Consider the following 25,082-nt stretch of genomic DNA (forward strand, 5'->3'; position numbering starts at 1 on the left):
ATGTAGGTATGCACAGTAAAAACGGGAAATATATTGACAAAAAAATCTACAAAACCATTATCGCATGCATATTAACAATAATCTAGAAATATTTCTTCAGTAATAAACTGAAGAATGAATCAATATATAGAGACTAGTGAAAGGATTAACGATGTGGTGGGTCTGTATCATCTCTCCCCAGCCCCTTTCTGCCCCCAGCACATCGCACACACTTTCTCTTTCTCCTCTCTCCTCTCCTCCTTCTCAAGGCGGTAGGGCCAAGCCACTCACCTGTCGGAGTGCTGCTGCGGAATGAAGAGGAGGGGGTGATGGGTGGGGTCACGGGGGGAGTAAGGCTTCCACTGCTGTGGCGTGGGGGAGTGGACACATTCCCTCGAGACACTGAGCTGGACAGAGTCAGTGAGAGTTTCGGCTGAATCTTCTTCTTTAGGGACTCCTGCTCTCGGCGGGCAGCATCTGTCATGAATCTGAAACAACAATAGAAGGTAAGGAACCTAGGCCACGTATAGAGCATGAGGACTCACATTCATTAGAGTTTCACAGATGCCCGACCCTGGAAAAGGACCTTGGCCACAGGTCAGTCCCAATCTCAAGAACTCACAACAGCTTCCCTTTTCCAGTGCAATGGAATTATCTTCTAGCTTGTTATTTTTAAGGCTCCTCAAAGTCAGGTTCACTTCTTCCCTAGCAAATCCTCCTTGCCAGGAAGCTTATACACACAGAATACATCTGCACCCACTGTAATGCTTTCAGTTACAAGATTTCCTCTCTTGGAAGGTCTGCTCTTTTTCTACCCATAGGAAGCCCACACATCCTCAAAGTTCCCCAACCACTCCTAAGTAGACAGCGCTTCCTTTATCTGCAGGTTGGTAGTATTTCTTCATACCACTTAACTGCCACCTAACATATATGGCCTCATGAAAACTCTCTTTTTTGTATTACTTTGATTTTCATATTTTATTTGGGTTTAAAAACTCTTCTTGGCTAATTGAGGCCTTGCTTCCCTCGTCATGAAGGCAAAGATTCTAGTCCCCAGTTCCTAGCACAGTGCCAGGCCCACCTCAGGAAACACAGACAGAACTGCATACATTTGCCCAGGAAGATTCCAGAAGGGAAGAGAGCAGCACAAGGAGGGAGGTCACCACTGATGATCTGTTTACGTTCTAATTTTATTACTCATAAAGAGAAAGGTGACTTTTCCTGATAGTTTCACTTTGGAAACTTGAGTTATTCTTCCAATGCTTCTCTGATGTTGGTAATATTCAAACTTCATTCTTTTCTCACTGTATAATCTACCATTTTGTCAATTCGTGTAATATGAGATTCAAAACAATCTGTGAAATGGTATCTCCTATCTAAAGAACATTCACCTTTTCATATTGGCAGGCAAACTTTGTCAACTGCATTTTTGAAAATTGCCATAGAAAGCACAGTCCATAAATGTATGATAGCATTCAGATGATAAAACCACAGCTGTCCACACCACCTAGGCTAAGAAACAGAACATTCCAGGCCTCTCAAGGCCTCTCTCCAACACCTTCCGCATGAACTATATTTTGACTATTTCAATACAATTTATCATAAACTCACTGCATTGCACTTAAACATGGTATTTTACCTGACCTATTTCACATTTCGTCTACAAAATTCCTTAGTATTTTTCCTCACTACATGATGAAGTTTTGAAAGTCAACAGATAGTTCTAATACCTGGTGAAAGCCTGAAGTCAATTAAATACCCAATGAAACAACAGTAATATTGTTACGCTGTCTTAAAATTTCTATTTTTATACTTGGAACATGGATGGCACATTTCTTGAATGGTTCTTGCAATATAATCCAGATATATAAACTGGATTTTATATGCTGAACTGAGCTTAGTAATAAAGCTTTACCTTGAGCTCTTAGGTTTTGTGCTATAGCATAGTGATGATTTAAAAAGGACTGTCAATGCAAAAGAGAATTGTTTGCACATGGTAGCCAGGTACTCATTTATTTTCAGATGCAAAATTGGTTCTATTGTCCTTAAAACTTCTTATTCCCCTCCTCATAAACCTCTACTAAAAATACAGACTCACAGAGAAAAGCAAAGAATTAGTGCTTTTTTTTTTTTTTTTTTCATTATTCTAAGAAGAACTGCTAACTAGCATGGTGCTGAGCTTCTCACACTGGGTATGCAGTGCGCCAGGGAGTGGCAAAGCCACAGGATAAACAGGCTGCTGCTTCCAGGAAGGCTGATTGTTCTCAAGGGCAAGTAATTCAAACTAGTGTTTCAAATAGCAAAATAAACACAGACATGCTTATGGGGATAGAAAAAAATTTTTACATCTCGCACTTTAGTTAAGAGCATGGTATTTGGAGTGAGGCCAGGGTTCAAATCCTGGCTGGGTTATTATGTAATTTGAGGCAAGTTGATAAACTTCTCTGAATCTCAGGTTTATTCTCTGTAAAATGGGAATGAGAGAGTAGGTAAGGAATTAACGTAAGTCTTTTCGCTTTCTGCATGGGAGTCTGATCTTTGGCTAAATTTGGTAACCTGCTAAGACAGTATGTCAACTATGTTACCAGGTGACACTATCTATATAAGAATCACCTCGGCCGGGCGCGGTGGCTCAAGCCTGTAATCCCAGCACTTTGGGAGGCCGAGATGGGCGGATCACAAGGTCAGGAGATCGAGACCATCCTGGCTAACACGGTGAAACCCCGTCTCTACTAAAAAATACAAAAAACTAGCCGGGCGAGGTGGCGGGCGCCTGTAGTCCCAGCTACTCAGGAGGCTGAGGCAGGAGAATGGCGTAAACCCGGGAGGCGGAGCTTGCAGTGAGCTGAGATCCGGCCACTGCACTCCAGCCTGGGCGACAGAGCGAGACTCCGTCTCAAAAAAAAAAAAAAAAAAAAAAAAAAAAAAAAAAAAAAAGAATCACCTCTGACTGGTGAACTGCACAGCCTGGGAGGATCTAGGAACCTGTAGCTATCTGATAGGAAGCCAAGAATCCTGATTTGGGCTTTCTGAGCATGGTGATCTTATAGCTGGGCATGGCCTTTGCAAGAGAACTGGGGAGCTATGCCCAGAGCATGTTGCAAGAGCTTTGGCTCCTGTAGGGCATGAGGCTTTTCTACCAGGATGGTTTCCACTCCTACCCCTCTGCACCTGAACAGACTCTCATGTGCACTGCTGCAAGGGCGCCTGCAGAAGGTGGCCTGTCCTCCATCCTCTGAACGGGCCCAGTGCCCTATTGTGGCCCATGGTCATCTGTGAGTCTGAATGTTCACGATCTAAGAAGGTGACCTGCTGGCAGACGGGGCAATAACATTTCAACTTCAGAGGACTGTTGTGAGGATAAAGGAGGTAACTGGCCCGTCATGTAGCAAGTGGCTCAAAATGCAGAAGCTGTTATTAATTACATAAAGCATTATAATGTGGTTATGTCTCTATATTTTGTCCACCTTACTCAACTCCAAGTGTCTTGAGGACACACCACACACCCACGGCTCTGAAAGCACTAAGCACACACATGCCTTGTGTAGAGCAGAAATTCCACTTGTGGAATGGCTGAATGGAATAAACCCAGAGGGTGCATATCCAGTGTGAGACAGAGAGGGAGAGACAACCAGAGGGAAGAGAGAGAAAGGCTTCTCTACATCTAACTCATATATTTATACATTTTTTTTTTTTGAGATGGAGTCTTGCACTGTTGCCCATGCTGGAGTGCAGTGGCACAATCTCGGCTCACCTCTGCCTCCTGGTTCAAGTGATTCTCCTGCTTCAGCCTCCCAAATAGCTGGGAATACAGGTGCCTGCCACCATGCCCAGGTAATTTTTGTATTTTTAGTAGAGACAAGGTTTCACCACGTTGGCCAGGCTGGTCTTGAACTACTGACCTCAAGTGTTCTGCCCGCCTCGGCCTCCCAAGTGCTGGGATTACAGAACTCATATCTCTTATTGTAAAATACTCTCCTACAGCTCAGATATAACACAACAACTATAAACAACCATCACAACATTCACACACACACAAACCCCGCTTTCACCCTCACATGGGTTTGGCCAGCTACAGACAGCAATCTGGATTTGGGTTGTATCTTCTATTATAGTGCTTTCTAGAAACAAGAACAAGGCACCCATGTTAAAAGCATTAAACATGAAACACATTCTTAAAGCCCTGTCGCCAAGACTTCCTCCTGCAGTTCTCCCTCCTCTCTTGGATTGGTGTTGTGAACTTGGACATACAATCTATAAATCATGGTAACCTTGACATATCAAGGCACACAGCTACACAATTTGTTCTAGTGACAACCATACACACACACCCCCACAAACACACACAGGAGTGCCACACAAGCGCTGTGGGAACCCTGGTTAAAATAGGCCCGTGTCTTCCCTGCACTACCATGTTGCTCCTCTTCCCTTCATTAACCACGACTTAACCCATTTTCTGAGACTTACTAAATTCTCAAGTTTTTGAGCAATGTTCCATCAGCACAGCTGTCTGTCAAAAGGTGAGCAGATTCTCAGTGGCAAGGAACCATTTGGGGAGACAAGAGTGTCTAGAGAAGCCAAGGAGGCATAGCAAAGGCTACAATTCTGGCCAACAAATGAGGACTATGTTCCCCGTTTTACCAAATATCAGGGCTGGGAAAGGTTTACCATGTTCCCAAGGCTGAGTTTAGGTTAAGGGAGTCATGTCACTCAGTAGCCTGAGCTTTCCTCAATGAGTCTAGACACCATTGGTGATCTTTCTGAAGCTCTCAATAATCATGGCTGATGTGGATTTTTTTTTGGAGATACAGTTTCGCTGTCACCAAGGCTGGCGTGCAGTGGTGTGATTACAGCTCACTGAAGCCCTGACCTCCTGGGCTCAAGTGATCTTCTTGCCTCAGCCTCCCAAGTAGCTGAGACCACAGGCATGCCCCACCATGCCCAGGTAATTTTTTGATTTTTTGTAGAGATGGGGTCTCACTATGTTGCCCAGGCTGGTTTCAAACTCCTGGGCTCAAGTGATCCTCCCACCCAGAGTGTTAGGATTATAGGCATGAGCCACTGCACCTGACTCACTTGGGTTTTAGAGCAGGAAGGAACCTTGGTTAAGTCAGATCATCCGGTCCAGCCCCCTCATTTGTTACAGCAACTGTGAACTGAGGTGGTGTGACCTGTTTGAGGTCATTTAGGCTAGTGGCAGAGCTGGCATCAGAGCCTAGTCAAGCCTCGGGACTCTGCCATGGTTTTCAGTTGAAAGCGTTCAGGGAGCCGGAGCATGGGGCCTGGGGAAATGCCCCTCTGGCAGTTTACATGGGGGCAGTGGGCAGCTGGGAAAACAAAAGGCTCATCCTCCAAATGTCAGTCTGTCCTGCTGTGTGGGACCACTGGGCTCCCCAGTTGTGGGGCAGGGGGTCTCTGGAATTGTAGCCCCACTGGACTACGATCTGGGGAAGGCAGGCTGGCTGTGCCCACCTCCCAGAATTCTCTCTGCTTTGCAATGGTGACACTGCTCTGATCTGGCAGCTGCAGTGTGCTGGAGCTGGCTCATACTGGGTTGTGAAAGCTGACTTAAATTTTCAGGGATTTGGTGAATCTGTTGTTAAACACAGCCGTTATTAAAAACTAAATTATGTAAATAATTAAGTCAAGTGCTTTGTTAAAAACAAGGATATTTAACTCAAGGCTCATCACTTAATTATTTTACTGCATTTTAATATTATCTATATTCTTGAGGTTATTTACATTAACATTTTATCTATTTGGTAGAATTACTGTATAACTATATGCTATATAATGCAAAGTAACCTACTCTGTGTTCAGTAACATGTGGGTACCTTGAAATTGGCTATGACAGGAGTATTTACACCACCGAAACTGGCAATACCACAAATTGGGATTTTTTTCCTCTCCAAGTCAGTTCAACATTTGCCAGTACACCTTCTAGTGATTATTATTATTTTTTGAGATGGAGTCTTGCTCTGTCGCCCAGGCTGGAGTGCAGTGGCACGATCTTGGCTCACTGCAACCTCTGCCTCTCGGGTTCAAGCCATTCTCCTGCCTCAGCTTCCCCAGCAGCTGGGACTACAGGCGCCTGCCACCATGCCTAGCTAAAGTTTTTGTATTTTTAGTAGAGACGGTGTTTCACCGTGTTAGCCAGGATGGTCTCAATCTCCTGACCTTGTGATCCACCCGCCTCAGCCTCCCAAAGTTCTGGTATTACAGGCGTGAGCCACCGCGCCTGGCTGTGATTATTATTTTTTAATGTGGGGAAAAAAAGTGTTTGAACTGGGCTTCTTGCCTATTCACTAAAGGAATTAATCAGGGAAGGAACAAGGAATGAATAAGAAAGTCTTCTTTTTTAAAATTGTAAAAAGTAATGTATCTCAGTAAAAAATACTTACAGAACATTTTTTATGGATTTGTGACTTGTGTTTAAAAAGTGTTTTAATTGACCAACACAGAGGTTAGGAAATGAAATAAAGGTATTTTTTAAAATTATGGAATATATATGCAAATCAATATATACATTTCCAGGCATAAAGATTTTAATAAAATAGCAATCTGTGTACCTGCCATTCAGCTTATGAAAGGAATTTTTGATGTTTCCTGTGTAAAAACTTTTTTTTTTCTAAGAGAAATATTACCCAGATAAAACTATGGTTGATATTTTAGGGTTTTTCCTTCTAACATTTTTCTACACACAGAGAAAACTGAGTATTTCTTAAAGAAAAAAAGTCACTTGAGACTCTTTCACTCACTGTTGACTAACAGCCTGAAAATCTGTGGTCAGGCAAAGCAATGTTTTCATTTTGAAACTGAAACTGCTGTAAGATTAATTTCAACTTTCCTACAAATCAGAAATGTCTAAGTTAACTTTAATTTAATATGGTCATTTGTAGTAATATTTGTTATTGCTAGGGGAAGTACATATTCCTTAAGTAAATTTTCAAGACTCCATTATAAATCTTTTAAATCCTCAGACCACAATGTTCATTCAGTCTGACATGTTCAACGTGGAAACATGAATATAACTCCACAGGGGGAAAATGTCAACTGCTGGTCCAGGGAGACTAGTTTCAACCACAAACTCAGGAAATGTACAGTATTTGCTGGAACCTGGGCAGAGACTCCATTGCCACCTCAGTTGATGGCCAAAACACCTGAGTCTAAGTGACCTGCTGGGGAAAAAAAAATCACTGGGCTTTCACTGGATCAGAGAACTCAGAAATGGAAGTGACCACTCAAAACTGCAGTCTCAGAAAAAACTGAAAACTCCAAGATATGTGGTGTGGTGTGGCTGTGATTATATGACTCTGGAGAAGGTGTGTGGTCCAGAGGTCTGCACTGCATGTTGCCAGGAGGCTTGCTCTGGGGCAAAGAAACTGGTGGCCTCCAGGAGTCACTGCATTTGCTTTAGTGGTCTTGGTTTTTCTACTTGTTAAAATTGAGGAGATTTGGTTTTATGGATATATGGAATACATCACTGCTAGGGTCCTTCCCAGCTCTAACAGTGAATGATTCCGGCAATAGCATTGTGCAGTATTTTTCAAACTTTGACTTCAACCCATTGTAAGAAATGTATCTCACGTTGCAACCTGGTGTGCTCACATGTATAAATAGGCCTGCAACCTGCAATTCTGAAATGTCCAAAGCTCTGAAATCTGAAATTTAAAAAAAATAAAGCTTGGCAATAAAACGTCATTGGAAGGCAAACTCTAACCTGACCGGGTGAAAGGCTACTTACAGATTTTATTGTATTTAGTGAAAATATTTGTGTGTTTCACTGTATAAATATCAATGTATGTGATTACATGGGGCTGACCCAGACCCTACTGGGGGTATTATGTAATATGTAGTATTTGTACTATATTACCTTTATGAAATCTAAAAAATTATGAATTATTAAACATATCTGGACTCAAGGATGAGACATTTTAATGTAAATATCTGAAACAGAAATTTCACAAAACAATCTTTACTACATACGATATACTCTGGCATTTTTCTGTTCTATTTCATTTTAACAAAACATGATGGTCATGACCACCACATTGACTTCTTGACCCCCTGGGAGGTCATGGCCTGGAGTCTGAATACATTAGTGTAGCAGTTAAGAGGGTGGGCTTTGGAGGTGGACTGTCTAGATTCAAATCTCTGATCCATGCCCTGCTAGCTGTGTGATGACAGTGGGCAAGTTACCTACCTAGCCTTTCGGTGCTGCCATTTTCTCATCTATAAATGGTGACAACAACAGGCCTGACCAACGGTTGTGGTGAGGATGAAGTAAGTTAATATACATAAAGCACTAAGAACAGGGCCTGACACTTCGTGCTTGACAAATGTCAGGTTCCTGGTTCATAAAAGAAGCGACTAACACTTGTACTGGAAATCTTAACTCGCAAACCTTTTACATTCTGCCATCTACACTAGCATTTGGTTATTTCTGAGCTGGGGCACTGAATATTAGGATTTTAAATACTGTCATCATGAGTTCTGCTGATTCTGAAAGCAAAGAGCCACCTTTACTGATTCTGCAGGCATTCATGTTATTTTTATTTATTTTTTGGCTTTTGTGACAGGCTCTCACTCTGTTGCCCAGGCTGGAATGCAGGGGCGTGATCATGGCTCACTAGCAGTTGTGTGATTTTCTTGTCAGCCTCCTGAGTAGCTGGGATAATTTTTTGTACTTTTTGTAAAGATGGGGTTTTACCATGTTGCCCAGGCTACTTTTGAACTCCTGGGATCAAGCAATCTGCCCACTTTGGCCTCCCAAAGTGTTGGGATTACAGGCGTGAGTCATCATGCCTGGCCCAGGAATTTATTAAATTGCAATGGCATCTATTGAATGGCAATCACTGGCAAATTCAAGAATGCAGCTACAGTAACTATTAACACAACAGAAAAAGAAGGTTCGTCTCATTAGACAACATGCCGGGGCCCACCTATAAACTCATAGACCTCTTCTTACTTCCTGGCCTTGATTTCTAGAGTAGAACCAAATTATAGAGGGTCTTTCCAGCAGGACAGGCAATGGGAGACCCTCCATACCACGAGCTGCTGGACTGACATCCTTCCATCCAGCTAAAGGTTCTCTGCTTGGGAGATTCATCAAGTTGCACAAGGTTCTGACTTGGTCTGCCAGCAGACCCTCTGTAGAACACCACATCCAACTACGCTTCATTTGAAGTTCAAAAGCTTTGTTCTGCCTTTTCAATGGCCCCTTGGGCATTGTCATTTTTCAGCAAAAACAAGCTTTTGAGAAAAGCTGTGGGGAGTTGGCAGATAGGCCCTGAGATTCCAAGCACTCCCAAATCTGGTAATTCATTGCTCCAGATGATGGTATTTCTGACATAACAATCTAACCTTCTGAAGGACAGTCTAACATGGAGAGTAAGGATTTTTCTTTTCTCTGGCTGTTACTATGCAATCCAGGACAAGGATGGATAGAGAACCAGTAAGCAAGCAAAACAGTGCATGGCACATTTGAAATGTGTCTGTGGGAAATGGTGATGGAAATAATGGGTACATTTCAGCATGCAACCATGTGTGGCCCACATGTCAAAGGATCTGGCTGCTCTAGGTCTCAATGTAATGATGGCTTTTAGAACGTACGTCTGCTAATAAATTCATGTGGCGGGTCTTCTTATTTTAGCAGCAACTTAATTCCATAGTGAAGCTAAAGGTGTATTTGGTTAAAACAGCTAGTTAGTGAAACATGACCTAGAAACAGCAAGTGGAGTAATCATTTGTCAGCACCCCTTCATTAATAGAATGGCCTTTTTTGGTGATCTGGGAACTTAATAAATGTACTTTTCAGTAGAAAAGAGAAAATCTAGATTTCCAAATCACATTAATTTCAGAAAGTTTATAGTAATGCTTCAAATAATCCCATGTTTCACTTCTTATCCCAGAGTTATTTTTGACTTCATGATCTGAGGCCCATGGGGTGGATTTTGAAGCTTCATAAAACTTTTTGCAGTATCACCAAAACTCTGAGCCCCTTTTAACATGCCATTAAAATTTTAATGCAAAATAATAAAACTAAAAGCAGCATGAGGAAAAAAACCCACTCCATTTGATCAGATCAGTTTAGCACTTAACTTGTAAGGGGTATTTTTTTGTGATTGACCTTTACACTGGTTGTGGACATAATTTGAGAAGTACACAGCTAACGAAATAGACTGTGTTCTCAGGTACCAAACTAAAACTGACAGACTTACTGCATTAAGAGAGACGTTATTTTCTCTCTCTTCTTTTCTTTTTAAGACAGGGTCTCACTCTGTCAGCCAGGCTGGAGTGCAGTGGCACCATCACGGCTCATTGCAGCCTTGACCTCCTGGGCTCAAGCGATCCTCTTGCTTCAGCCTCCCAAGTAGGTGGGACTATAGGGATGCACTACCAAACCCAGCTAATTTTTGTACTTTTTGTAGAGCACCACATCCACCTAATTTTTGTAGAGGCAGGATCCCACTCTGTTGCCCAGGCTGGTCTCGATCTCCTGGGCTCAAGCAGTCTTGTTACCTTGGCCTCCCAAAGTGCTAGGATTTCAGGTATGAGCTACCCACATCTGGCCTACTTTTCTAAGTTTATATTTGACATATATGGAAGGATGTAGTTCCTGGTCTTCGGAGAATTCTAATCTAATTTTGCATAAAATAAATAAAGGGCAAGCCAATTTCATAGCAAACCTTTAGCTTATTTTGTGTACAGACGTTCATTTCTTTCTTTTTTTTTTGTGGGGGTGAAGGAAGAAGAAAAGGTGGGGTAAGATAAAAAGACAAGATAAAAGGTGCTCTTTTCTTCATCTACTGTCTTGACAATCATATTTTATTTCTTTTTCTTTTTTTAAAGGCAGCTACAGTTAATTTATATTCTCTTTGGTATATTATAGCTTGGATATTCTATACCTTTTTTAGTATTTATTTAAATAACATTGGGTTGCCAATTTTTATATTGCCATGTATACCTTATCTAACTAACATCTATCATCACCAGCCTGTGATTAAGAAGAAAAAACTACTTTAACATAAAATATAGGAAGATCATAATCTTGGAATAAATCCTTTCTTGAGAAAGACTGTTCTTTATTCTGAGATTAGGATAACAGAACACAGGAAAAATCTACTTAAACTGTTTTGATGAAGAAAAGTCACAATATAAAATTTCATGTTATTACTTTACACTTGCATCAAATATATATTGTATTATTTATAATATACTGTTTACAATTATTCTGTAGATGCACATTTTAAAAAATATCTAAATGTGTTTTCTATTATTATCATTGCAAAAAATTCAGTTGCAAGGAATGCTGACCAAACAGAACTCTTAAGTTTAGGTGGAATTGCTTGAAATACGCTGAGCAAACGAAGAAGGCAAATAAAAGGGCACTCAAATCCAGTAGCTTCTCCTTTCCAAGAGCTGGGAGAAGGTGAGCAAGAGCTGAGTGTCCTCTTACAGCTGGACACACAAAGGGGTGGTGAGGTGCTGGATGCCCCCTGTTCCTGGCCCCACATGCCCCAAGCAGCTCAGACACTGCAGACCAGTGGAAACATCCTCATGAACAGCAACAGACTAGCAGCTGTGCTGCGGATAGCACTTAAGAACCACTTTTTCAAACCAGTAGTATCTTTTCCTAAATTCTAACACTCAAATGAAATCCAGGCACCAAAGTTAAGCTACTGAAATAGCAAACATAATCCCATTCCTGAATACTATTTCTTTGTATGTTCCCAACAAATATTGTATATGTTCTTCACAACTATGGAATGATACAGTCAATTTACCTTAATGAAAGCTTGCTCAGGCTCCGGCAATCACTCTTTAAAGCCACAGGTCAGCATAAATTATCAGTGAAGCAATTAATTTTGATGTACTTTAGCCTGAATAAAATAAACCATGGTCTTTTTCATCATTGATGCCAAGAATAAAAAACACTTCTGAAAGCTACTATACCACAAGTCTTTGGTTTGGAGACCAATGGAATATCTTTCTCTTGGCAACTCCCTATCCTCCTTTCCATTCCTTTCATACCCTTCATTGAATTGCAAATAACTATGGCTATTTCTTACACATGGTTTTCATTGCTAATTTGACATTCACGTAAAGACTAATTAACAAAACAAAGAAGTTGCACTTTACAAGGTTTTGTGATATAAAACTACAAATAGCTTTTGAGTTTTGTTTTGCCTCCTGTAGAAGTAAATTAAATGAGTTACTGAGGTTTCACTGTAAGCCGCTAATGAGATGATGCGTAACTTTCCCCATAAACTAGAAGAAATTTAAAAACTGAAGAGAAAGTTGCACTTACGGTCTCTGAGAGTTTTAAATCCAGTATACAGCTGGGAACACAGCCTGGTGAATGAAAAATCTAGGTTCTGAAGGCAAACTCTTGATCTGACTTAGCTGGTGTTCAAGTTTGGGCAAATTAATGACTCCTTCTCATCTTGGGGTCTTCGTTATAAAACAGAGGTAATCCTAACACTTACCTCATGGGGGTTATTATCAAGATCTCATTGGAAAATGCATGAAAAGCCCTTGGCTCCACATAATACTCAATATACGTTAGGAGACCACTCAGAGTTGTGGTATTCCCATGGGTGCTGGCCCTATGCTCTTGACCCTTTCCCAGGAAGGAGAAATTGTTTGTAAATTTAACAGCCATCTAGAAGAATTCTTACATAAGAGGTAATTTCTTGGGGGAAACCTATACAGTCCACAGGTAGGCTAAGCTAGGTACCTAAGTCTGGGATTGGACAGTTCCATTTCCAAAGAAAAGTACTTCTCTGATGTTGCATGGCCTTACCCTTAGGTGAATTCTTCTGACAAGGTGGGGTGGGTGACCATCAATATCCAGCTAAGAACAAATGACTCCCAGGGAATCTAGCACCAGGGGGTGGGGCACACTGGAGGTCTCCATTTAATGAAACACTGGGTTGAGAAAAGGGAGGAGAAGCAAATGAGATGGCAGAAGATTCTCAATGTGAGAGGAAGTCTCAAATAGGTAAGGTTTGTCTATGCCAGAGATGGCACACAGTGGCTCTGGTGCCACTTAAATGCACTCTGCCCAAGATGATTCTAATCGTGTAAACTAATCGATTATAGCCCTCTTGCCTGTGCTGCTCTGGGACTCAGCCTTACAGTCTTCTTCAGCACTGTGCCCTAGGTAGTCACTACAAACCAATGAAAGTGACACATAAGCTGAAAGTTTGTGCCATCTCAGACTTACACATTTTCCTCTGTATCTACTAAGATTTGCTCTAATATTCTGGCCTAGGCATTTGGTACATACTTTATCCCTTCTCAGAGAATCAGAGAACAAAGCTGGCACACTGTAATATCTGAGAGAGAAAGTTGAGTATGTCTAACACAAGAGCTGTCCCCAAGCTAAAGGAAGAATATTAGCAACATATTCAGATAACAGCATCTATTCATGAAGAGTAATTGTGTATGGGCCAACAGCTCAAATTTACTGTGTATATGAGACTTATTTATACACAGACTAGCAGTCAGCAAATTAGCACTGTTGAAAGATAGAGCAGAATTTATAGCAGTATTTCTTAAATGAACTATTAATAATATGGCAGTGAAACTATTTTGGGGACAAAGCCAGTTTCAAGCACGGGCTGCTCTGTGACAAAGCATGTGCATGTGGGCATCTCAAGCTTACAGACCTCAAGTCTCATGGATTTTGGGGGCTGATTTTTTTCCAAAGTGACTTTTTTGCCTTTTCTTGCAAGAGTTCAATTAAACTACTTCTGAACTTAAGAGCATTAAATAAAATTCATGGACGGTCACTGTTTTGGACTAAGGTTCTGCACTAGGCCCCAACTGAGCAGACCAAACCAGAATGGAGTTGCTCAGGCTAAACTTTGAAATGGGCCAGTTTTCCAAAAAGCAGGACAGTCACAGCAACCAATCAGAAGGGGCCCAGTTTACCCAAGTTGGAAGTCCCCTATGAGAACAACAAATGACTTTAAAAGAACCAATGCACCTTTTGTTCCCTGTTTCTGCTTTCCTCAGCCCTACTGAAGAGTTAACCCAATTAGTCTGAGTGCTAAATATACTTGGTAAACTGTAAACTATGTGTAAATCTTGGCTATGGAAAGGACGCAGATGGTGATAATTTAAACTTTTTATTAGGCATAATTTAAAAAAAAACCCACAACTACCGCCAGAATGTCAATATTTTGCTATCTTATTTAAGCTTTCTCCCTTCCTCCCTTTTTAGGCCATGACTGATAATTCACATATTTTTCATCTTGTGTCCACATAATCACTTAAAAATTTATAGAGATTTTTAAAAATGGAAGAAAGGAAAGAAAGAAGAGAACAAAGGGAGAAGGAAATTATTCCAACATAGTTCCTGGGAAATACCTAACATAGATTCACAATTTAGATGGCCAGCAGCATAACTGCAGGGACACAACACACTGCCAAATGCTTGCAGAAGAGTACTGTTATATACAATTTATACCATTGAATGACACTGAATGTTTATTAATTTGAAAGTATCAGCCAATGGTTCCCAACTCTTTCAGGTATGAGAGTCTGTTATAATGTCAAATGGTATGTTGCCTTGCATAGTATAGTATTTAGATTTAGACATAGTATAGAGATTTTGGTGGTTTTTAAGTTAGAGGGAAAAAAGAATGACATAAAACCACTATTCAGTAATGCTTTGAAATGAATGTATATTTTATAAGATCTCCTAGCCACCTTTCCCCTACATCCTTCCTCCCATGCATAGCTCCCATGCAAAGCCTGCACAAATTTATGGGTTATCTGGAAAAAAATTCAAGGGGTATGTGTGTTTTTAAATTTTTCAAGAATGTCACTACTTAACTGCTAATGAAGTATTTCTTGGAGGGGCCTCTGGACCTTCTGCTGATTTACAAGGAGCAGCCTTCATTTGCATGCCAAAGGCGTGCACTAATGCTTAGCATCAGCTGGCTCCCAGGAATGCATGCGTCCCACAATCCTGTTTATCCTGCTGGTTTATTTAGCAAAGCTTTTCTTCAGAGAGTACAGGCCCCCATTTCAGGCCAGCCAACCTGATTATCCCAAATCCCTAATTAGTGTAATTAAAGCTTTAATGGATTGCAGCCGGGATATAAACCAGGCAAACCCCCATTAAAATCTATTACTTGTGTATGCAGGAATGGTCCACAGCAGAGGGCTCCTTGTTGAGTGACTGAAGATCCTGGACACCTCTGCACCCAACACCCAGGCCACTTTTGGTGACCAGGGAGCCTCTTTCACTGAGTTCACATATGCAAACCAAGCGGTTATTCCCCCCACCCCAAATATCCACTGAAGCAATGGGCATTTTCAGATGGGTTTACCTTTCAATCATTACTCCAACAGATGCTAGCCTCATGGAGATTTTCCTCCTGTTATTATGCCCTGGGAAATGAGACAAATACCCTAACTAAAATAATTCCAACCAACTAGGAGAATCTTTTTAGACCCTGCCGAGCACACTTATGATGCAGAGAATCGCTCAGCACACCATGATGCAGAGAATCGTTCAGAACTTTTCCAACAACCGAACACCGAAGATCTACAGCTTTAAGCCAGATTTAATCCATAGCATTTTTAGGTGTTCCCAACAGTGTGCAAACTAACTCCTTCTTAAAATGGCTCTGGAGAGTGTTCACATTATCCAAGCTTCAGGTGGATATTTGGACGTTAATATTAAAGAAGGAATAAGGGGAGAAGATCTATGACTTTTAAAAAGTCTTTTTAGTATGTGATATGCTAGGTGCTTTATCATTATTACCTTATTTAATCCTCATAACAGCTTGCAAAGGGTTATCAGTCCTATTTATGGATACAAAATTGAGGCTTGAGACATTAGTTTGCCCAAGGACCCACAGTTAATATCACGCCATAGGAAAGTTACAAAGTGCTATAAAAAGTCTGTGTTGTTCAATACAGTAGCCATTAGCCATATGAAGCCATGAACACCTGAAAGGTGGCTAGTACAGCCAAGGAATGAAATTTATAATTTTACTTAATTTAAGTAGCCACATATGGCTAAGGGCTACTATATTGAATAGAAACAAAATTTCCACGATCACAGAAAGTCCTACTGAGCAGTGCTGTTGTAACTGATAAGAGCTCCGTCTGGGTATGCTGGGTGTGAAATGGTGGTGGGATACTCAAAATGTGGACAAACAGGTCAGCGATCTAGATTTGGGAGTATCCACCCAGAGGAGAAAATTAAGGGAGCAAGCAGGGAAAAAGAGGCGAAAGGTGAGAAACTTGGGGAAATCCCTGCAGTTTAAATGGCAGGAGGAGAGACTGAGTAATGGATCTCATATATTTTTTTCAGACTTAATATTTTTAAGTTTTTAGATGAACATCTGTGGTACAAACATTACTTAAGAGTGAAGATCTGGGCCGGGTGCGGTGGCTCAAGCCTGTAATCCCAGCACTTTGGGAGGCCGAGACGGGCAAATCACGAGGTCAGGAGATCGAGACCATCCTGGCTAACCCAGTGAAACCCCGTCTCTACTAAAAAATAAAAAAAAAATTAGCCGGGCGAGGTGGCGGGCGCCTGTAGTCCCAGCTACTCGGGAGGCTGAGGCAGGAGAATGGCATAAACCCAGGAGGCGGAGCTTGCAGTGAGCTGAGATCCGGCCACTGCACTCCAGCCTGGGAGACAGAGCGAGACTCCGTCTCAAAAAAAAAAAAAAAAAAGAGTGAAGATCTGAAATGAAAAAGTACATTTATTTATTTGAGTGTTTTATGCAAAGATGTCCTCTCTTTCAAAGGCATAGCATTTATATCTTCCAGCTCAGAACGGGGGTGTACTGGGAACTGAAAAATATTAATACATGACATAGGCATCATGTGGCTTTTATGCAATAAGCAGCTCAAATTCAATTTCATTCTGTCCACAAACCTCCTAAATAATGAGATCCCAACAATTTGCTGAAATAAAACTCTAACACTGGTACCTGCTGTGAAGGGTACTTTACAGTAATTTTCACTTACACTTCTTTCAGTTGCCTGGGGGATTCTTTGTGATGTTAACCGACCTTATATTTCTTACCATGAAACCAAAAACACTTAGAGAAAAAGTCGACTCCTTTTCCTTATTGGGCGTGAAAAGTCTGCTCACAAGGCAGGAATTTCACTTTGGTAAGATCTGAGACCAAACCTTTGAGACCAAAGGTTTCCCCTTGGAGAGGGTGAGAAAAATCTTGGGGCTAGTTTACCTCCATAGTCTGCATCCTATGGAAGGATAGGAGTCTGAAATTCTGACTTCAGAAGAAAAATTTTCACCCACCCCTATAAATGGAGGTGAGTGATGCAGAGAGGGAGGAAGGAAGAGGGAATAGTGAGAAAGGTATTACAATGGGCTGCTAAGATTAAGGTTAAAATTAAAACAAAAACCTTGAAATTTAGAGTTCTGAAAAGCCAGTTAAGATAGTTCCAACTTTTTTCCCCCCTACATAATTTACAATGGGGCTTGGGTGACTATTTACAGAGCATGTGACCCTACAATGCAGAATTTGGAAAAGAGGAATTCTGGGAATTAAAATGCAGAGAGTGCACAAACAGAAGGCCAGCGTTGCCTATGACAGCTGGGAAAAGACTGGAGACGGCCAAAACAAAGCCCCCTTTTCCCCGTCCTCACTCGTGATGGTGGCAGGTACTGTTTCCACTCACGGTGCTGATGATACAGCTGGCTCTGGCCTCATTTACACAATTAACCACACATTCTCTGTGTCGGTATCGCTCCCTCGGAGAACATGAGGAATTTGTGAGGAGACTTTATATCTTTCAGGATATCTGGGAGCTACTTAGTGGGTAATTCACTGAATGCTACCCCAGTGTCTTTGAAAGAGTTAATTCACCTCCAGAATTCAGTTAATTCAGGCCTCCAGAATCTGCCTCTTCATTAGGCCTTATGGGACCAAAGGGAGGTCAATACAGAACAGCATATATATAAAAATAAATATATATATATTTATATACATATATTGTATACATTCACATACATACATAATATAGATGAATATATAATATATATTATATACATATGTATATTTATAGTGTATTATTTATATATTTATGTTATATATGTATTTATATGATATATATGTATTTATATATGATATATAATATATAAAAACATATATAATATATAATACATATTTTTATATATTATATATATTTATGTGTGTGTGTGTATGTGTTTGCAGCCAGACTGACATTTTCTAACCATGCAATGTATTAAGAAAAAGGCAGAAGAAAAAAACAACAAAAGAACCAGAAGGCCATACCTTTTGGACAAGCAGGACAATGAGGAGGGAGGTCTTCTCTAGGTCTGTCTCATCTCCGCTGTCTGTGGGCGGAGGAGGGTGGGGAACAAGGAGACCCCGTGTGAACAGAGCTTGGTGGGAGGGGTGCTGAGGAGCTAAGTGGTCAGCATATCTGCTGCAGGAGGGGTGGAAACCCCTTGCTCTCTTTCACACCGGGTCAGAGCTCAGCTCAAGCCTGCTCTTACCCTCTCTTCCTTGACTGATTAACATCTCCAGAAGAAAATCCAACCCACCTGTGGGAGCCCTTGCAGATGCCTCATTTCTCTTGTATTCAGGCAGTGAGATACCTTGCCCATTTGATTTCTGACCCTCTTCTTACTATAATTGAAGTCTAATTCTCTCTTTCATTCTCAGTGAGTTGTTACTTAGCAGGGGCTCTTAGAAAAACAAAGGTGGGACCTGCAGGCAAGCCCTGTATTCAGCTTTACCACGTGCTAGTTATATGCCTGTGATAAGCTTTTAACCTCTGACCTTCAGTTTTTTGTTTGTTTTTTGTTTTTTTTGGATACAGAGTTTCACTCATGTTGCCCCCGCTGGAGTGCAGTGGCCTGACCTTGGATCACTGCAGCCTCCGCCTTGCAGGTTCAAATGATTCTCCTGCCTCTCAATCTTCCAAGTAGCTGGGATTACAGGCGCCCGCCACCACGCCCAGCTAATTTTTGCATTTTTAGTAGAAACTGGGTTTCACCATGTTGGCCAGGCTGACCTCGAACTCCTGACCTCGTGATCTGCCCATCTCGGCCTCCTAAAGTGCTGGGATTACAGGCGTGAGCCACCGTGCCTGGCCCGAGCTTCAGTTTTCTTATCTGTAAATGGGGGTTTCATTGATGTGTTTCTTTATTTCCATGAGTTCTGAAGGTGCGTAAGGTGGCTCTTCAGGATAAAGATTTAAAGCACAATAAAATCGAATGAGTAAGAGGGGCGGAAGAACTGAGAGAGAACAAACCTGGGGACAGGGCATAGGGGCAGGAATAGGGCAGCACCGCCTGCAACCTGTTTGCTATTTGGGTTGAAAGTTCTTGAATACTTGTAAATTGGAAAGTTCTGAGTCAACAATGCAACGAATTGCTCCCAATATTCTCAGATGCTTCTGAGTGAAGGACCAACATGTGCTGTAACTCCACTTCACAAGTAGTTATGGAAGTACTTGTACATGGGCTGAGGGGACATGGAGATGGGGACAGGGTCTCTGCTCTCCAAATGCTGCTAACAGCCTGGAACAGATGTCTGAGGGAGGGTACAAAGAATTCTAAAGCCGACTGTGGGGAGTATGTTTGCACGGGGTGAGGCCTGAAGCAGAAGACCACTGTGTATGGGTGGGGCCGGGGGCTGTACTTTGGTCCTGGATGTTAAAAACTACTGTGTGTGCTCATCAACCCCAGTTTCTGTTTTGTTCAGGTTTATATGAATCGTGGCAACCTTTTGTTGCCAGACTGCATTGTGATTTTCTCATGCCTTCAGCAGGACTGCCAGAGAAGCAGCCCTCACATCCCTTACTAAAAATGGAAACTCCTGCTCACCAGCCAAGGAAGAGAGGGCTGTGTGGCCAACATTTACCTTGCAATTGTTGCTAGATCTCCCACATAGATGTAGCACTTCTTCAAAAGCACAGGGAGACAGTTACCTTTCATTTCCACGCAGGGGCCTCTGAGGATCTTATAGTAGATCGGTTCAGCCTCGATTCCATCTGATACCCAATGTCCCTGCAGGAAACGGGCTTTGGGATTTCACAAGCCATGCACTGTGCTGCTCCTCTGTTCTAGAACCTCCCTCTAGTGTGCTCATAGGATCTATTTTATTCGTGGCCGATCTATTTATTCATGGCCGATACTTTACTTTACGTAAAGGATTCCAGCTGGTGAAGAAATGAGCCCCAGCCCTTAAGCGAGGATTAGACCCAGCCTCAGCAACCAATAGGATGGCAGCCACCAGCATCTTAGCTGCAAATTACTGTTAAGAGTCTACTATCAGGATGATTCCTTCAAGCAGGCCCTATTAAAAAAATAATCACCATCTGCTAGACTCCCTTCTTTATTAAACTGATCATTAATTACTGGTAACAATTTTGTCTGGATTTTATTGAGTAATTATAAAATAAACAGGGAGGAGATCAAGCTTCCTGCCTTGCTGAAGGCAGGAATTCTTTATAATGCTATGTTTCAAAAGGGGGCTGTAATAAATCACCAAATTCCATTTAATATGGTAATTATAATTTGCAAAACTCATCCTTCCTGTGGTGAACGAGTGCCTTCTTTCAGCTTAGCTCAGCCTGACTTCATCTTGGATCATTAAATAGCAAACTAGTCTTTACCCACTGGTAACAACAGATCTTTCATGGGTTATTGCCTAATTAATCAAGGTGCATAATTTGATCGCTAGCACTTTTTAAAAAGTTTTATATTCCAGGTATCATATAACAATATGATATTGCTGTAGAGTAATTAAAAATGAAGCAAGTTTTAATGTTTTGATTAGAACAGGTTTATTATCCTGAATAAGGTGAAGTGCAAAGTTTCACTGATGTTCTTCAACTACAACATTTAGGTTGAAACATTTGAAACAAGCCATTAATTTAACAACATGCTCATCCAAAACAAATCATAACTCATTTCTTTTTACTGCAAAAGTAATTGAGTAATGAATAATGAAAATCATCCCACTGAAAAGGGCAGTAAATATGTTGACTTTATTATTAATACTCAATTTTGGTTAATAAGGCAGCTACTAAATTTGAAACATGATGGACCTGATTTATTGACTTATTCAAGATAACAGTGAAATACTATCCAGTAAATACTGGGGTTCTTACAAGAGAAGATTTGATTCTGAAAAATTAAGTAGAATTCAACTGAAATTTCAGTTCATATTTAGAATGATTTGACCTTAAATCTCTTATCCCTGTACTCTGCTTGTTCCTTAAAAGAATTTAAATTGTGTGTGTGCTTATGTGTGTGTGTACAGGGATGGGTACGGGAGGCCTCAGAGGGCCTTACATCATGCACTCTGCACCCTAGTGAGCTGGAATTCTCTGATGAAGTCAGTAGTGGTATGGTCATTCTTAGACTCTCTCCAAAAGGAGTTCATAATAAAACACCACAAGGACATTCGTTACACCTAAAGGATTAGTTGCAACCTAAGTCTCAAACACAACATTTTAGTGATGGTTCGGGGAAAAGAAAAAAAAAGAAAAAGTAAAAGGGATCAGCAGAATTTTTTTTCCTTCAAATAGGATTATTTATACTAATAAGAATACTTGTTATTCATAGCACTAAGTTTCTTGGAAACTGGGTTAGTGTATGCTGAACCAGTGCTCCTAGGGGAAATTCAAGGTTAGGTTTCTGCAAGCCTCTGGCCACAACATTTTCCTCAATGGATTAATACATGAACTTCTTTTAGGTGTGTTTCTGTTTAAAGACACCTTGTGTAATACATATTGTTGATTCCTTGAAGTCAGGGCCAACAGTACTATGACTCATGCTGGTGTAAACTTATCTGACACATATATTCTCCTAAGTCACCTTACAGCCTTCTTGTGCTTAGGAACTCTAGATAGCACTTCAGCACTATACTTGGGGCCACTTTAAACAGCAAGATCACCAATAAAAAGTTCGAAATGCAAACAACATGGCACTAAATACAGTGTGAAAAGGACACGTGTATAATGTAAGAGCTGAAACAAGAAACTAGAGCACTGCTTTGCTCAGCCTCAGCTGGGAATGTGGGCACTGGTCAACTCAAGAATCTCACCACTCTGTCCATGTCGGCGAGTGACTATGAAAGCACCACTTGGGGACACAAATACATTTTAGTAAGAACGCAAATTTACAAACACCGAATCCACAAATAATAGCAATTGACTGGGCCTGGCACAATGGTTCATGCCTGAAATCCCAGTACTTTGGAAGGCTGAGGTGGCAGGATGCCTTGAGCCCAGGAGCTTGAGACCAGCCTGGGCAACAGAGTCAGATCTCACCTCTTAACAACAACAAAAAAACACGACTGTACCTTAAACTACAGGCTCTTACTACACATTCACCTATATATTATTGTATTTGCTTATCCACAATTTGGGGACATTTCAAGTGCTTGTCAAACATTTTCTTATTTATCTGCATATTTCAGAGAAGGGCTTCATTTCCTTAAGGAGCATTAGGTAACATCCCGAGTTTGCTTTCCATGGAGGCAGTCTTTTCTAAAGGCAATGAGGACCTGTTCCAGAGTGCCTCTCCTCACTCCCAACTCTGGCATATTTCTCCTCAGGTTTCACTGACTAGAACTATATCACAATATTGTTTACATCAATCAGTGGCATGAGGAATGAGTCGCTTCTGTCAGCTTAGACTGGAGTTCTGACTCAGTAGGTCTAGGGTGGCACCTAAGAAGCTGCAGTTCTAACAAGTTATCAGGTGATCCTGATGCTGTTGGTTTGAGAACCACGGAGCTTAGACGATTTAAGATTTACCACCTGAATACACTTTTATGGCCCTTCCAGCAAATGAGAAGGGGAGAGTTTTAGGTGGAAACAGGCAATGGAGCTATTCTACATGGTCTTTGCAGACATATGATGTCTGCTGAGATACTGGTCATTGGTGTTAATGAAACTTAAAACAGTCTGTATTTCTTTTCAACAATTAATGTCATTTCCCATATTTAAGCAGCAGTTTAGTATAAGCTCACCAAATTTCATTTTAAATCTCACTAGCCGATTTTTTTCCTCATCACCACTGTTTTCTCTTCTCCTTAATTCATTTTGGAAAGGGAGTGAACAAGACATGTACAAATTCTTCAGAGAAATGGAAATTTGCATAAGTGGTAAAAATTGCCACAAGCACAGTTAATGAAGCAAGCATGTGGCTACTTGCAACTCTGCTCTCAAATTTTCTGTATAACTGTGCAGCAATATGTGCTCAATAACTACCTGATTATGTGCAGATAACACTTGGAAAAGTTCAAATACTAGAATATATTGACATCCATTCTCCAGCTAGATTTGCAAGTGGGGAAAAGTACTCCAAAGAATGCTAGCAACATATATACCAGTATTCTAGATGGAAGCAGAAGCCAAGAAAGCTATTTTAAGATCCCTGGAAGGTAAGCTGGAGATTTTCGTGCTATGACAAGTTTGCATAGACAGTTTTATTTACTCTAAGCATTGTATTCGTTCTAAAGATTACACAGAAAAGATGTGGCAGTCACTGATGCTGTTTCCCACATATTTCTGACTCTCCACTTTTGGGCCACATGATGGTACTGCACTTCTTTGTTCCCCTTGAGGTTACATACGGGCAGATGACTTGATTTGGAAAATGCACAAACAATGATGAGCTACAGTGGCACCTCCCGCTATAGTGATTACAGAATGTGGGTTGAGATAAAGCTTCTATAAGACTAGGTTCCTGAGTGAAGGAGCAGCGCCTCTCTAATGAACCATGGTGGACACGCAGAGTAAGCAAAAAATAAACTCCTGTTAAGTCACTGAAATTTGGGGATTTGTTACTGCAGTATAATCAAACCCATCCTAATACAAAGGATGTAAAACTTTTATACTACCCTTTAATTATACATTTTTTTCCTTTAAGCTCAAATGCCCCTTTAAAAAAAATCCTAATAACACTTCAAGCTCTGGCTCGAGTTACATCTTCATCATCACTCTAGCCAACATTTATCTCTTTGTGTGAACACCAGTTGCAACTCTAAGAAAAATCACAAGGTTTAGCACTTGATTATTTTATAATTGCCCATATATGTTAGTATCACCTCACCGACTACATCAGAGACTTAGGAGGGGGGCAGAGTTCATGTCATAGGCATCTTTGTGTCATCTTGAGCAAAGGAGGAAAATGAGTAGTCTTCAGATAAAATCTAGCTGGAGAATGGATGTCAATAAAATCTAGCTGGAGAATGGATGTCAATATTTTCTAGTATTTGAACTTTTCCATGTGTTATCTGCACACAATCAGGCAGTTATTGAGCACATATGCTGCACAGAGTCATACAGAAAATTTGAGAGCAGAGTTATAAGTAGCCACGTGCTTGCTTCATTAACTGTGCTTGTGGCAATTTTTACCACCTATGCAAATTTCCATTTCTCTGAAGAATTCCACTATACATGTCCTGTTCACTCCCTTAATTCATTTCCAAAATGAATTAAGGAGAAAATAGTGGTGATAAGAGAAAAAAAATTGGCTAGTGAGATTTAAAATGAAATTTGGTGAGCTTATACTAAATTGCTGCTTAAATATGGGAAATAACGTTGATTGCTGAAAAGAAATACAGCCTGTTTTAAGTTTTGTTAACACCAATAATCTAAACATGGCACTTTGTGACATTATCTGGCCTAGTCCTTGGTCTTCAGATTTGTGCTTTTGAGCATGCGAAGTATCATAGTTCTTAAAAGGTAAGAGGCTGAGTGAAGGTCTCTTGCTTACTAAGTGATGAAGGTAGCACTGAAACACAGGTCCTAGTAACGGGCAACTTTAAATGCTCAACATAGGTGGGTAGACTATCTCATTAGCATGAAATGTAAAATTATACTTTGGAGAGTTATAATTTTTGAGCTCTTAGGAGAGGAAATGCTCAACATAGGTGGGTAGACTATCTCATTAGCATGAAATGTAAAATTATATTTTGAAGAATTATGATTTTTGAGCTCTTAGAAGAGAAAAATATTTGGAACCTGGCCCCCCATTGTGAACAGAAACTAAAATGGGAAAATTTGGAGAAATAAACCAATAAGGAATAAAGATCATAGGTCATTCATGCCAAAAC

General features: G+C 40.8%; 1 protein-coding gene across 1 annotated transcript in view; it reads right to left on the reverse strand.

Moving 5' to 3' along the window:
* Positions 1-25,082, reverse strand: part of JAZF1 (JAZF zinc finger 1) — a 359,494-nt gene that overhangs the window by 68,917 nt on the left and 265,495 nt on the right. The window contains exon 3 of the mRNA XM_033191913.1: positions 271-467. Coding sequence (XP_033047804.1) covers positions 271-467 — 197 coding nt within the window. The remainder of the gene's footprint in view (positions 1-270; positions 468-25,082) is intronic.

The sequence above is a fragment of the Trachypithecus francoisi genome, unplaced genomic scaffold (assembly GCF_009764315.1).
Source record: "Trachypithecus francoisi isolate TF-2019V2 unplaced genomic scaffold, Tfra_2.0 Lachesis_group4, whole genome shotgun sequence".
Classification (NCBI taxonomy): Eukaryota; Metazoa; Chordata; class Mammalia; order Primates; family Cercopithecidae; genus Trachypithecus; species Trachypithecus francoisi.